The 14150-nt window shown below is 40.3% G+C and overlaps 1 protein-coding gene across 1 annotated transcript; it reads left to right on the forward strand.

Moving 5' to 3' along the window:
* On the forward strand, window positions 1-13897 carry GMFB (glia maturation factor beta). The gene is made up of 7 exons (XM_074148937.1): window positions 1-112; window positions 2333-2429; window positions 2970-3019; window positions 3970-4019; window positions 5069-5151; window positions 7389-7462; window positions 10009-13897. Exons 1-7 carry the CDS (start codon window positions 110-112, stop codon window positions 10078-10080), a joined length of 429 nt encoding a protein of 142 aa, XP_074005038.1. The 5' UTR covers window positions 1-109; the 3' UTR covers window positions 10081-13897.
* Window positions 13898-14150: the final 253 nt, after the last annotated feature.

Raw genomic sequence — 14150 nt, forward strand, 5'->3', positions numbered from 1 at the left:
AGTGGGGGGCGCAGCCCAGTCAGGAGGAGGCAGCGGCGGCGGGCGGTGGTTTCCGTTGTTGGCGCGCGAGCGGCGGCGGCGGTCGGGCGGTTGGTTGCGCGCGCGCAAGATGGTGAGAGAAGCACGCGCCGCCTGAGGGGACGGGGATGGGACGGTACCGGGGGGGGGAGCCCAACCGCCTCCGCGGGCTCGTGTGGGGGATCCCCCGCTGAGGCAGGAGGGGCGGCCGGGCTCGGCGGGCCGGGGAGGAAGTTGTGAGGGGAGAGCAGGTGCCTTCGGAGCGGCGGGGGCGGGTAGCGTTCTCCTCAGGGCCGACCGGTGCCCTTCGGGATGGGGATGGGGGTGGAGGTGCCGCCCTGAGGAGCTGCGCCGGCCCGGCCCCGGCGTAGTGCCCGGCTCACCTGCCGCCCCGCCGGGAGAAGCACCTCCTCGGTTGTTTTTGTGCTGGGCGGTGGCAGCCTGCCGGGGGGAGAGCGAAGAAACGGCTGTTTAAAAAGGAAATCGTGAGCCGTTCGAGAGACTGCTACGCCGGCTTCTGAAAATCTTGAAGTATAATGCTGGTATGAATGGTGGCTGAGGTTAACTGGCAGCAGCACCCCCCGCTGCGCTGTTTGGCAGGTGTGCCCACTGTCTGTGCAGTCCCTCTGTCTCTTGGCTTGATTTTCTTTAGCTTTTATTAAACCAAGCACTGGTGAGGCAGCTTAGCCCCAGTAGATGATCTGAATCCGATGTCACCATGTGTTTTGCAGGCACAGCGTTCAGCTTCTTTTAAGGATTTATATTTGTGTGTGGCTGCACAGGTATTATGAACTGCTTACCCTGCAGTGCCTGCTGGAAGATGTGAGGAAGCTGCTGAGCCCAGAGCACTGCGAGAAATTCTTCCTTCAGAATAGAGCGTTTGATACAGAATATATAACTTCACCTTTAAAATGCAGCCCGAATTTCTGTTGTGGGTTTTGGTTTTTTTTAAGTAGAGACCTCCTGAAATAGTGAGAGTAGGTATTAATGACATTTGTGGATCAGAGGGAGCTAAGAACAATCTTTAAAGTTTAGGGGAAACAAGCAAAATAATAGATCGTATGAAACAAGCAGAATAATGAGAGCCACACACACACAGTGCCTGACCTGTCCTATCACAGCAGAGCCTGATTTCCTCTCCAGCTGTTGAAAGGAAGCAGAAGCACAAGACTCTGTGCCAGAATTTGGTCAAGGTAGAATTCTTTTTAGGAGTAACAACAAACATAGGGTATTTCCAAGGTGATTTTGAAAGTGGGGAAGGAGAGATAACAGCTCTCTGCTTTTTGAGGAAAATCTCACAACCAAGCCAATGTTGAACATGAGAAAACAAAACTCAGTGTTTAATAAGCAGTGATTTGTCTCAGATAAACAGCTCTTTAGTAGAGCTTGTTATAGGTAATCTTGCAACTGTTTTTTTTACTTGCAGAATTTTTTCAAAGAAGTCTTGAAATACAGTTGTTTTGGCACAAAAGCCTTTGTGCCTTAGGAATTTACCAATGCAATAATATGAATAAACTGGAGATGTTAAAGAACTTTTCTTTGTCTAGCTGGCATGCATCTCTTAGCTGTGGCAATAGAGGTTGTGTGTATAAAATGTTGCTCAGGAAATGGCAGTGGTTGGCTTGGTACAGTTTAAAAATTGCATGTGTAATGGAAGATAACCTGCATGGTTGCTTGTGAAATAATCATTTCCTTCCCCATCTTCAGTGCGATGACTAATATGTTATCTGAACATTTCTTCTAAAAACTTGGGAGCTAGTGACATAAAAGCACATGAGGGAAAAGCGTGCCTGCTTTTTGATTAAAATCTCTGTTTGTGTAAATCTCAAAAGTTCAGTTAATATTTTTGTGAATAAAAATAAGCAGTGGCCCTTGATTACTATCTGTATTCTTCTAAAATACTAATAGTAGCTTCTATTATTTTAAATGATGAAATTCCTATAGCCATTTTACTGCCACTCTGAGGGGCTTCCCTATTTCAGGACTTTTCTTGGCAAAAGAACTGTAAGATTTGTTTACTTCTAAGGCCTATGAGAATAATCCTATTTCAGGAATAGCTAGTAAAATATTTCTAGTTAACTCTGTGGCTCTGAGGAGAGTTATTAAAACCGATAAGCATTCTTTTATCGTGTTTTTAAAAACTGTTTTCATCCATGTTTTTTCTAGTTTATGTGTATGTTCTGAAACTTTGGACAAGCAGCATGCAGTTCCATCTTTGTAGGGTTTCTGCGTGCGTATGTGTGACATATAGGGTTTTTTCTGGTTTGCTAGAAAGATTTATCTTTGCCTCCCCTCTGCCATTTCCGTTTTGTAGAGTGAATCTCTGGTGGTTTGTGATGTTGCAGAAGACCTGGTGGAGAAACTGAGAAAATTCCGGTTTCGTAAAGAAACCAACAATGCTGCCATTATAAGTAAGTTAAAAACATGCCTGACAAAAATCACAAGGTCTTGCGGAAAATCCTATCTCCTCTTTTCTTTCCTATGTAGTGTTGCTACTGTAACAGATAAATGGCAGCCAGGAGGCTGTTTCTTGTATGAAATTCAGTATTTCAAATTCTACCTAGAATTTTGACAGTAAAGCAACACTGTTCTTATGATGCAAGACTTCATCCGCTCTTAATAGAGTATTTATATAGAATTGCATCTACCAGTCTACCACTGGTTGTAAAATGATAGTAAAAACGTTGTCAAGGCACAGTCATTTGGAGTTTGTAAATTTTGTACCGTTTGGGTAGGGGATTTTGACATTTCTGTCTTTGAAACTTGAGAAGAGCGTATTGCAATGAACAGTGCTTCGACTCTGCACTTCAGTGATTTTGTGAAGTCATGGGTTAGACTGAAGAGGCAGAATGGAAGCACAAGGAGTGTGGGGGAATGTTAAAAAGCTTTGTGCACACAATGTATAAATGTGTTGAAAAAAACATTGATCTATGTTTTATTTTGATTTATAGTGAAAATCGACAAGGATAAGCAGTTGGTGGTACTGGATGAGGAGCATGAGGTTTGTTAAATGAATTGTAAATAAGAGTATCTTCAGCCTGCAATGTATTGTTGTCTCTAAGGTACTGCCTTAGTTTCAAATTGTTATCAAACTCTTAATCTAATTTGGGTCATGAGCTTATTTAAATGCATGGTCACTCTGCATGTAAAGCACAGCACTATTAATAGTGGAACTATGCAGAAGCAATTGACTAATTAATTGCACAAAAGTTATTCTAAAGCTGTTATGATACAACTATGTAAAAAGCATCTTTGGCACATGCTGGCTTTTTGAAGAGATTTCTGCTGTGTTTCCACGTAGATCTGCATATTTGACTCTGAGCTGATCTGCCATCAATTAGAAGCTAGGATTGCTAATCCTCTGCAGACTCTAAATTTGATAGGTGGCATAATAAGGTCAGCCCAGCGTGTAGTGTTTCTTAATGGTACATAGGGCAAAATTAAATCCTTCCCAGGGATTTGAGCATTAACCGTAGCTCTTATTCCCTAGAATGTAGAAGTTAATGTAATATCTGAATAGAATGGGGACTCTTTTTTTGCTTGCTTGAGGAGGAAGGACTGAATTGTTTGAAAACACCATTTATGTAGCTGACTTTAACAAATACTTTTTGGTGTGTGCTTGCTTACTTCTGTTTAGCACTAGAGTTAAAGTGTAGTAGCTGCCAGCGTATCCAACTAGAGCCAAAAATGTTTTCTAAACTCATTATGGCTAAAATAGGGATGATTATTCATGCTAACATTAATTCTGTGTTTAGTCATAGGAATCTATTAGCGCACAAGTTTTCCTGAACTGCTCTAGTAATTTGTGTGAGAGATCGGTATCAGTTCAACTGTAGCTGTACATCTAACTTACAGCTGCTTCACTGTTCCATTATTCTGCTTTAGCCTTCATAGTGTACCTTCAAGTGCAAGATCATTTGTTCAAATACTGCTTGTGTTTAATGTTACCAGGGTATTTCTCCTGATGAGCTAAAAGATGAGCTGCCCGAGAGACAACCTCGATATCCTTCATGTGCTGCTGGCATTTGGTCTTACTCACTCCTGGAAGCTGTTCAAAATGTTCAGAGTTGGACTTCACCTTTTTAGGCCAATACTTGCCTGTAGTGTGACTTTACTGATATTTTATTTGTGAGACAACCTAGGGATCAGTTCTCGTGATGCATTGAACAGTTGTCCCACTTGTTGAAACAATGACTGATGCATTTAAGCTTTTCCTGAGATTTTATTTCCTTTTTAGACTGTATAATGTTTGTGGAAGTAAAGTGAAGCCACGCGGCTGTTAATGTAAAGAAGTGAGTAAAATGTACCAGTTTTGTATGTGGCTACTTCTAAATATAGAAAAGTGCCTGTGTAACTTTGGGTCTGTTTTGGTACTTTCTCAGCATGTGGCCCTTGCTATTTTGCTGCAGTTACTGGTTCTGGGAGTGCTGTAGGCATGGGATCTAGGGAAGAATCTTTGTATTTAAAAAAAGGGTGGAAAAAAAAAAAAGACAAATTATTCTTTAATTAGATGAAATCAGAGGGGTACTTAAGTTATAAGGGAAGAAAATCTCTGCCTCCGTTATCCTCCAAAGCTGGCTGGCACTATTCCATGTGCCGTGCTGAATTTTCCTTTCATGACCATAATGCAGTAGGAGGCTATAAAGCAGGAGTCCTACTTCAAATCTGAGCTCAAATTCAGCAAAGCACCTGAAACAATGTAGTGCTTAGTCTGCAAAGAAAGAATCTGGCTTTCATTAAGCCAGAAACATGTTGGTGGGTGTGGGAAGTCTTTTTACAAAGCTGGGAGAGGAATATTTGTGATAAAAGGGTGACTTTTAGCTCCCTGAGACAGCCCTCACACCCGGCTGTGGCAGAAGTTGGTAAAGACAGGCGGGGTTCTGAAAGTCAAATATGGAAATGAAAAAAGGAGAACAGTGAGACTACTTATCAAATTTAAAGTATCTTTTAGAACGCAAGACTTATCTGTGCCTGCATCAGCCTCTGCTAACTGAGGCTTATATCCTACTAAAATCATTGCTTTCTTAGTTTCTTTAACCTCAGAAAAAACATTTATTGTGTATAGTTACAAGTATCAGCATGATGATGGAAGAGTTTCTTACCCATTGTGCTTTATCTTCTCCAGTCCAGTTGGTGAGTGAACGTTGGGAACGGTAGCTACTATGTGCTGTAAATATGGGAATGTTCTTTGCTATGGAAGATAAATTGAGTGCTTAATGCTTGAATAGAGGTTCAGATACTTAAGGCTAGGTTTGCTTATGCCACTGCTGGAGGAAGGAAGGCACTATAAAGTTATCTGGAGACCTTCTTTGGCAGAAAGGAATCTCTAGTGTATTAGCTCCATCTTCACCATCAGCTCATGACAAGGGTAGAGACTTCCATCTGCCCAGATCTCCCTATTTGCTAATGGTTTTCACTGCCTCTGGGGTTTACATTTAGGGCACTTAGGAAGTATGGGAGAAGAGATTTTCTTTCCTATTTCTGAAGGCTGAAAAGCAATGTTAGTTTCCTGCATAGTTCGCCAAAAGGTGTGTCTTTCTAAATGTGCCTGCTGACTATGGTGGTGTGTGCAGCAACACCCTCCTGTAAAGGAAAGGACTCTGGAGCACTCTGCATCTATTCATGTAGGTTTAACCCTATGTTTCCTGTCACCCTCTCCTCAAATCTTAGGAAGTACTCAAAACATGACCAGACGAGGCTCAGGAAATGAGCAAGGAGAGGGATGGAAGATGCCACCTCTGTTCCTGAGGTTTTCTGTTCAGCTCTGTCCATTTTGCTATTTGGATGTTAGTGACAGTGTGGGAAGAAATTCCTCTCCTTCTCAGAAGGGCCTGGGAATCCATGTCTATTCATGAAAGGAACAGGGCTCTGTAAAAGGGTTGGGATGGGATTAGAGAGGAGACTTTCCCAGGGGCCCTATCTGCGATGGGCAGCAACAGATGATGTCTCCAAACAGTGCTGTGATGTGAAAGGGCTCTCACAACTATGGGTGAAAAGGAGAAAAAGAGGGCTCCATAACCCAGATCTGAGCAGGTGAAAGTGCAGGGTGAACAGGCTATGTTCAAGGAGAAGGAGACTGTAATCTTAGATTGTGCCAAGTTTATATAGAGCAATATCTTCCTCTGCTTGTGTCACAGCAACCCTAAACATAAACATCTGCGCAGGGAACTGTGTAATTTTAATAGAAGCCAAATAAGCTGCATTTTGATTTGGACTTATAGAGCTGAACTGCTCTTGTGGCTTCCATCTGTGTTCTGAATTGTAGTAGGGTAGCTTGCTGGTATTACTGGATTATCCTTGTTATCCTCTAGAAGAAGATAAACTGATTGTATTGTTTTACCCTTCATTATTCAGAAGTAGAATAACTAGGTAGGTAAAAGAGTTTAGCAGCTCGTGTGCATATTCCTCTGTAGGTACCTGAGAATATTTGTGTGGATATTATAGGTGTTACTTCTCTTCTGAAGGAGGATCTTTTGTGAATCTAAAGATCTTACAAAAAGATCGTAAAATTTTCTTACTGCTGATCTAAGAGCAGTGAGAAATTTCCTGGGAGACCCTGAAATAGCAAAGCAGGCAGACTTGTAGTACTTCATGGAGAAAGAGAGCTTAGTGATCTTTATGCGTGGCAAGATTTAAAAGTACGCTCGTCTAGAAACTTCTGCACTTAAGTTGCTTAACTTCTAAAGAAAAGCCTTTTTTTTTTTCATGAGGTTTTCTGTTTCAAAAAATTTTCTGCAAACTGAAGTTAGACTGGTTCTGGAATCAGAAACAGTGAACCATTAGTTGGGACTTTAAACAGCAGTTAACTTTAACTGAAGTTGTTCAGGGTGAGGGAGAGTCATTTTAAGCTACCAATTCAGTTGGGGGATTTTGGGGAGAGATCAGCAGAACAAACAAAACATTCAAATTGTCTTGATTTGTTCCCAGTTTGACTCCAGCTCAAAGGCATATGCTATAAAGATCTGTATAAGTGGAACTAGCAAAGTCGTGGGAATCTTCCAGAAATAGCAAGAGGGCAAAGAATTGAATGTAGCGTAATCAGAAAACCACTGTAGCGGTGGGAGGTACTGCTTTGTTGGCTGTTGTGATTCAAGTTTGACTGCTGCAATGCTTGATGTTAGCTCTAAGCAGAAACACTTGTTGAGACCACCAATTCAACCTGCACAACTATTGCTTCTGGAAATGTTTTTCAATTACTAGATATGAAAGTAAGAGCAAGGATGATAATGTAAAGAAATAGGTCGCTTCTGAATGGAGACTTCAGCTTTCCGTTTGGATTCTTTAAAAAAGAAAAAAAAAAAAAATCTGATTTTTTTAAGTGTTGCAGTCAAAATAACTAAACAACCTCTTTCTTTTCCACACAACTACAGGATGTAAGCCTGAACAGCAGATGATGTATGCTGGAAGCAAGAATAAGCTTGTACAGACAGCTGAACTCACTAAGGTATAATTGACTAGTTAAAATAACTGTCTCCCCCTTTAATGCAGGTTGCAAAAGCTCTTTTGTGTCTGGCTTGAACGTATCGCAAGAAGGGTGTTACGAGGCTCTGTAATTACAGTGAGTAGATTCTGGTTTAGGAAGTCTGGAGAGAGAAGTACGTGTGGGGATTTCTGGAGTTTTAGGGTGCAGGGAGAACAGTATTCTCTAAAACTAGAGATGCCCATCAGTAGGAATGATGTCTTTACTTTCCAGAATGAATTTATTGATGGGAAGAATAGACTGAAGTCTTAGTACGGTGTGGTGCTGACTGCTTTTGCTGCATGGATTTGTATGCTCACAGAACATCCCCTTCAGAAAAAGTAGCATGTGCCAAAGTGTTGAACAATTCTAAATCTTCTTGTGTTTGCCTCCTCCAGTTCTGAGACCAGAAGAAATCACTGCATTCACTAGGCCTAGATGTATGAATTTTTTTTTTTAAAAATTGCCACCTAATGGTAATTTTGGAAATCCTTGAAATCTCTGCTTAATTGGCACCTAGATTTCTTAAAGTTTTAGTTTCAACCAGCAAAGTTAAATAGAGTCAGTGCTTACTTCAGGTTTTTCATACAATGTGAAATGACTTCACTATTCCCCAACAGCACTGTTCTCTTTTGGTCTTCCTTATCCTGACTGAGTACTTTGACATCGCATTAAAAATTTATATTGGGGCAATAAGAGAACTGTTAACTTCTGCTTTTTCTAGCTGGACCTTGTAAGAAAGGACCTCTCTGTTTTAAATTAGACATCAAGTTTTACATTAGACAGGAATAAATAGGAGGGAAGCAGAAGATGGTGGAAGCAATCAGTACAGCCCCAAGAAATCTTTTTTTTAAGTCTGTTGAAACTGCATCTTAGAGGCCTGAGAACTCCGGCATCTTTGATAGAAAAGAATTCCTTGGGGAGGAAGGCAGTTTTCAGTGAGTGAGAAGGAAGAGTTCATGAGGAGAAGGTGAAAACCTGGGGACTGGATAAATTGGAGTTACTCTTGCCTCTCAAGTGGGAGAAATTCAGTCTGAAAGGCTTTTGAATGAAAGCCGATGAGTGCATATAGAGGTCCATGATCATCTTCCTTCTAAAGCTGGAGAAGACAGCCTGTCTCCAGTTTGGATTGCTTAATTGCTCTTCAAATGTGCTTTATTCTTGCCACTCACTGAGCCATGTTTCATTTTGGCTCATGCTGTGACTTCCTCCTGGTGCGATTTCTGCATGTGACTCAACCGAATCCTCTTATTTTTTCCGTCCCTTGCATGTTAGCTTGGCTTCTGTCAAGCTGTTCTGTTCTTCTAACTGAATTTTGGGGTTTCCCCCTATCTTTTACTGAAAAAGACATAAAAAAAAATCAGTATTAGTTGATAGTAGTGGATCACTATCTGAATACAAGAAACAGTGTCTAGAGCTCACTCCAGCAGAGATGAGAAATGAGGAAGAAAAGATAGAAATCTTGAATTGTTTCTGAAGAAGATTAAAATGGTAAAATGGCTGAGGACAGGGCTAAATAGGAAGTTCATTCCAAACAGCAGGTTCAGTGAGAAGCTTGTTTTGTGAGTCTTACAAAATCCCATCCATTCTGTTGGCCTGAGCATGCTTTTTGCATCTATGTTTTCTGTACCATTGGAAGGGCAGAAAACTGATTTAGTGCTAACGTGGCTTTATTTTCAGTATTGTCAGAATAGTAACAGAATCTCCAGTTAAAATATTTTTCTTGTCTTCATTGCCTAGAAGAAGGCTTTTGAAGGCCTGAGGATTTGTTAAAATTACTTACCTGACTTTTCTGAAAAGATGATCCATTTGTGGGCATCTCAAAGGCTTCAGTTCACAATACGGAATTAACGGGCTCCCTTCAAGGGAGAGGCAAAAAAACCCCCCAGTTACTTGCTCACAGGGAATTTAAAGAGTATATTGGTGTCTTTGGTCTTGTTTTCTGTATCAAAGCTGTTAAAGGTTTAAGACTTCCACAAAGCTTTGGGTTGGTGGTTTTGGGGGTTGGTTTGTTTTTTTTTTGCAAGTTTTCTATTCTGAGGTATCTTGGGCTTTTTCTTACAGGGAAGAACTTACCTTACTGGATAGTATGGATTTATTTCAGTTCAAAGAAGGAATGAGCAAAATTCCTCACCTTTGGGCTTAATTCAGCCCAGGGGTTAAATTTATTTGTATTTTTCAAATAGACAATCTTGTTGCACATGAGATAGTGCCATTTCAGAGTGACTTTAAAATGTAGTTCAAGTGCTGTTCTCACATATTCTTAAAGGAGAAGAATGAAGTCTAGAAATAGGAATTACGGAGTTCTTATGCAAGTTAGTAATATTCCTTGCCACTTAGTCTTACTGTGTATTTTCCACTGATGTCACTAGAGAATATTAAGTGATCCTTTCAAGAAAGCAGATGAAAACTCTAGGTTGGTTACTGGTTTATTATGGCTCACCTTGCATAAAAAGATACCGTTTGCATTTTATGCTTATCCCTTTCAAGTACTATCACTTGAAGAATTCATGCAATGCAATTTTGTTTAGGTATTTGAAATAAGAAATACAGAAGACCTAACTGAAGAATGGCTGCGTGAGAAACTGGGCTTCTTCCATTAAGAAAACCTCTGTACTAAGTATTTATGTACCATCCTGATAATACTGGAACCAGACATGAATACTTACATCTAAAAAATGCACTGTATTTACATCTTGTCTCCTGCAGTATATCTCTTGTGCAAAGTTTGTGCAAAGAATAGCAGGTCTGTCTCCTTGAAGTAACAAATCTTTGCAGGTGTTTCCTTATTTGTACTTGTTAAAAGGGAATACTCCTCTGCAGGGACTCCTTTTGCACTCTTGTGACTAATATTTCTATAACTAAAATAGTTCAGTTTTGGATTTATAACTATCTACAGACATAATTTGGAAGCTGACGCTAACTTTTTCTGAGCTACAAATGCATCCTTATGACATATACTAGCCATTTATATGCAGAAATTGTGTACCGTCATTTACCTCTCAGACTTCTTGAGTTAATGTCTTCTCAATTTTGAAAACTACTCCCTGGAAGCATTTAGTATTAAAAAGACAAAAATCCTTGTACAGCAAATCCATCCCTTTAACTTTCCATCGAGTCCATGTGAACTTTCTCAAATTCTTGGAACTAATTTTTGTCATTCCAGTAATTCCTCAGTTGACTGAGTAAATCTTATGAAATTTCAGGGCGAAGCTTTGACTGTCCGGTTCTCATGCTAACGTAGTCCTACAGGAACTAGGTGATAACTAAGGGCTGAATTACAACTCTGGTTACTCTCGTACCAGATGTCCGCATATAGAACTTACTACACTGTTAAGAAGTTTACCTCTTTGCTCATTTCCTGTTATATGAACACCTGGTAATACTGTGTGCCTTTAATTTGTTAGCTTTAAAATGACTTGAGAATTTTACACTGCCACTTACTACAAATTTGGTAAAATCTTTGTTAAAGAGTCCAAGTAACGTTTTTTCCTAGTGCCTGGTGTTGCAGTTGACATCTGTTTTAAAAAAAAAAAAAGCTAACCTCATTTTCTTTGAAATTCCAGTCATCTGCTCCATTTGTAGGAGTCAGGAGGTTAAAGCTTTTCATAATAATGAATGATTTATATATCTTTTGTTATAAAAGTTGGCCACACGTAGCTTTTGAGTACTTTAATTACAGTCTCTAACTTTCTTAACTGCTTGTTGGTCAAATTTACATTCCAGATAAAGCTTTTGCATAAGTGATAATTTGATTTTCATTTACTTAACGGTTCATCTCTTTGAAACAGCAAATATTCTAATGTGAAAATAGTATTTAACTTTTATAAATGACCGGTCTTTTTACAGGTCTGTTTTATATTGAATAGAGTAGTTGTCTGATATGGGATGCGTTCAGCCTATGCAGTGGCAAAAGGAGTACTCATGTGACAGTATCTCACTCTCTTGCTCATGAGTGTTTGTTGTGCTACTGAACGAGTATCTGCGTAAGAGCAGCTTCCTGTTGATAACGTACCTTAAAATACAGCTGCCCTAACAAATCTGTTTGGGGAGGAGGGATGCAGTGTTAAATTTGGAGGCCAGTATTTCATGCTGTGAAACCTTTGCTGAAAGAAGGTTTATTTTTCATGTGTAAACATATGTTGTGTTAGTGTTAAAACACTAATTCCTCTTAAGATCACAAGGAATTCATTTGCAGAGGTCCTCAGTGTTGGTAAATCTCTTCTTAGTTTGATGTTACTGCTCATTTATTTCTATACAAATCTGACTTGAGTGGAGCTTTTCAAAATACGTTAGAACGATCCAATTAAATTGATCTTTCAGTGCAGGAAAGAAATGCTTGTAATTAAAATTAAATTTCTGTGTTAACGTAGTGAACTGGAAAAACCATTTCATTTCCCTGGACAAAAAAAAAATGTTGATTATGAAACTGTTGCTTGATGATTCTGTACTGCAGATCAATAAAACCAATGTCTTTTGTGACAAACATTGTATAAATAAGACTTTGGCTTAAGGAATAGTCTTGAAACAGCAAGAATGTTGTTTTGTTGGCATAGTGCTAAAGGTAAGGCATGTCAAAGTACAGTGCGGGTGAGACGGAAGCTGCCACTTGTAACGTTCATCTTGATTTGCAGTGGGGAAAACTGGATTAATAATCTTTGTCATTGTACTTTGTACACTGGTGGGCTGCCAGCATCCAACTGCTGCTCGCACAGGTCTTGATAGAAATAACTGTAAAAGGGGCCTGTCTCTCTCGGGAGGAGCTGCTGCAGTCAAATGGTTGAATTTGATTCTTCATCTCTGGATCGCTCCACCTTCTGCCAAGACAATAATGCTATTTAGGACTGTATCTTCAGTCTGAGTTCTTTTCGGTTCACTTCAGATGCTCTTGTTGCCTCCTCTTAAGGACTTTCTGCCTTGGGTGCTGCCCCTCAAGTCTTGGAGGAAGCAGACAAATCCTGATGAGAGTACTAAAGCCCACTTTTTTGTGAAAGGGGATGTTGATGCTGCTCAGCCCACCAGTATTATTCTTCAGACAGCCTTGCTTGGAAGCTGTACCTCCTTCCCCTCTCTGAGCTGTGGAAGTGAGGAAGCAGGTGCAGGTACTTGGAGAATGAGTGCATGGAGGATGTTTGCTGTTCTAGGCTTGTTTGTGGTTTCCTTTTTAACGCAGTGTTTTGACACAGCTGTCTGCTGCTTACTGTCCTAGGTTCTTGAGATACAGGTAGTGCTAATACTTGGTTAAACAAAGACATTAATTATGTCAAAATCTTTCCTGCACAGTTAATACTTGTTTTCATACCATACTTTTCCCCCCTTATCTTTAGAACTGTATTTTCCGTACTGCTTCCCCCTTATGATCGGTGGGAGGCGGATGTGTCTGTGTTCAGAAGGCCAGTATGTTCTGACTGTGCTTTACTAGTGAGTTGCCCATCTGTAATCATACATTCATCTTGAATTTTCAGATCTCTAAAGAGGGTTCAAACTAAAGGACAACATAAATTAACTAATGCCACCTATGGGAGCCTTTGTAGCTAAAGGTCTGAGAGTCAGCGTTTTCCATTGTAAGCTCCTATTTTTCAGGAGTTAGTAAGTTGGTCATAAAATCATTGGCCTGGAGTTAAAGGTCTCTCAAAGGGAGACTTCTGCCACAATTAATCTGGTTTGCTTTAAATATTGAATAGATGGCTGGGATACAGTTCTTGTAATCCTATTAATTGATGGTAAGCTGAATTAAAGCATGACTTTGCATGTCAGCCCATGAAATGGACTTGTATTGTTTGAATATTTTTAACAAAAAAAAAAATGCTGGTATTTGATGGTTTAAGTGTGTTTCTAGTATCATGAATGCTGTTTTGATCTATCAAAGGAGGCAATAATGCGGGTGTTGACACCTTTTCACTTCTCCAAAGGAGCATCTTATGCGTTTGTACCAGAATGACTTTTTTTTTGTATCTTTAACTGTAAAATAGCTAGTCCAGAAACAATGTTCAACTGGGAACAGGGCTCCGAATCAAACACGCAAAAGCAGGGGAGTTCAGTTCCTCCCTCTAGTGCACTCACAAAGGAAATGTCATGCAATGTATTTTTTTGATTACATACATCTAGTGACTGTGAAATGGGGGGGTGATGGGGCGGGAGAAGGGGCGCAGAGAAAACCCCTGCTTTTGTTACGCGATCCAGATTCTGTCACTTGTGTCCTTTGACACGTCAGGGCTGGCACCAGCGCTGTGGGTGGCAAAAGGTGCGAGAGGTTCATGGCCAGTTTGGAGAATTTGGCAATTCCATGAAAATATCAGTAACCAGTACAACTTCCATATGCTGTTTAGTCTCTGCTAGTTCACATTGCATGTTTACTTTAAACCAAATCTTTTTTTGCTAAGCATGGTGCTTGTATTGGTTTAAATAAAATGTTTAATTAAGAGGTTCTGTTGCCCTGTTTTAATTGCAAAGTAGCACATCTAGCACGGGTGTCCGACAGGGGAAGAGCTGTTAATGCTAGGTATGACTTTTCTCAGCTTCCTGGAGTTTGCTTTGGACTTGTAGCGTGGTCTTCAGTCTTGAATGTGTTCCCTCACTTGCTTCTCTGCCTAAAATAATCCCTCTTTCCATCTGTTGTGAAGGCTGGCAGCGAGGGAGAGGAGAGGACAGCAGCTGGTGGAGTCCTGCGGGA

This window comes from Numenius arquata, chromosome 6, assembly GCF_964106895.1.
Source record: "Numenius arquata chromosome 6, bNumArq3.hap1.1, whole genome shotgun sequence".
NCBI lineage: Eukaryota > Metazoa > Chordata > Aves > Charadriiformes > Scolopacidae > Numenius > Numenius arquata.

What these genes read in the sequence shown, in the direction of transcription:
- GMFB (XM_074148937.1), top strand. An exon ending in TACTGGATGAGGAGCATGAG is followed by an intron (nt 3,020 to 3,969) that starts GTTTGTTAAATG and finishes TAATGTTACCAG; the next exon opens with GGTATTTCTCCTGATGAGCT. An exon ending in TATCTTCTCCAGTCCAGTTG is followed by an intron (nt 5,152 to 7,388) that starts GTGAGTGAACGT and finishes ACACAACTACAG; the next exon opens with GATGTAAGCCTGAACAGCAG.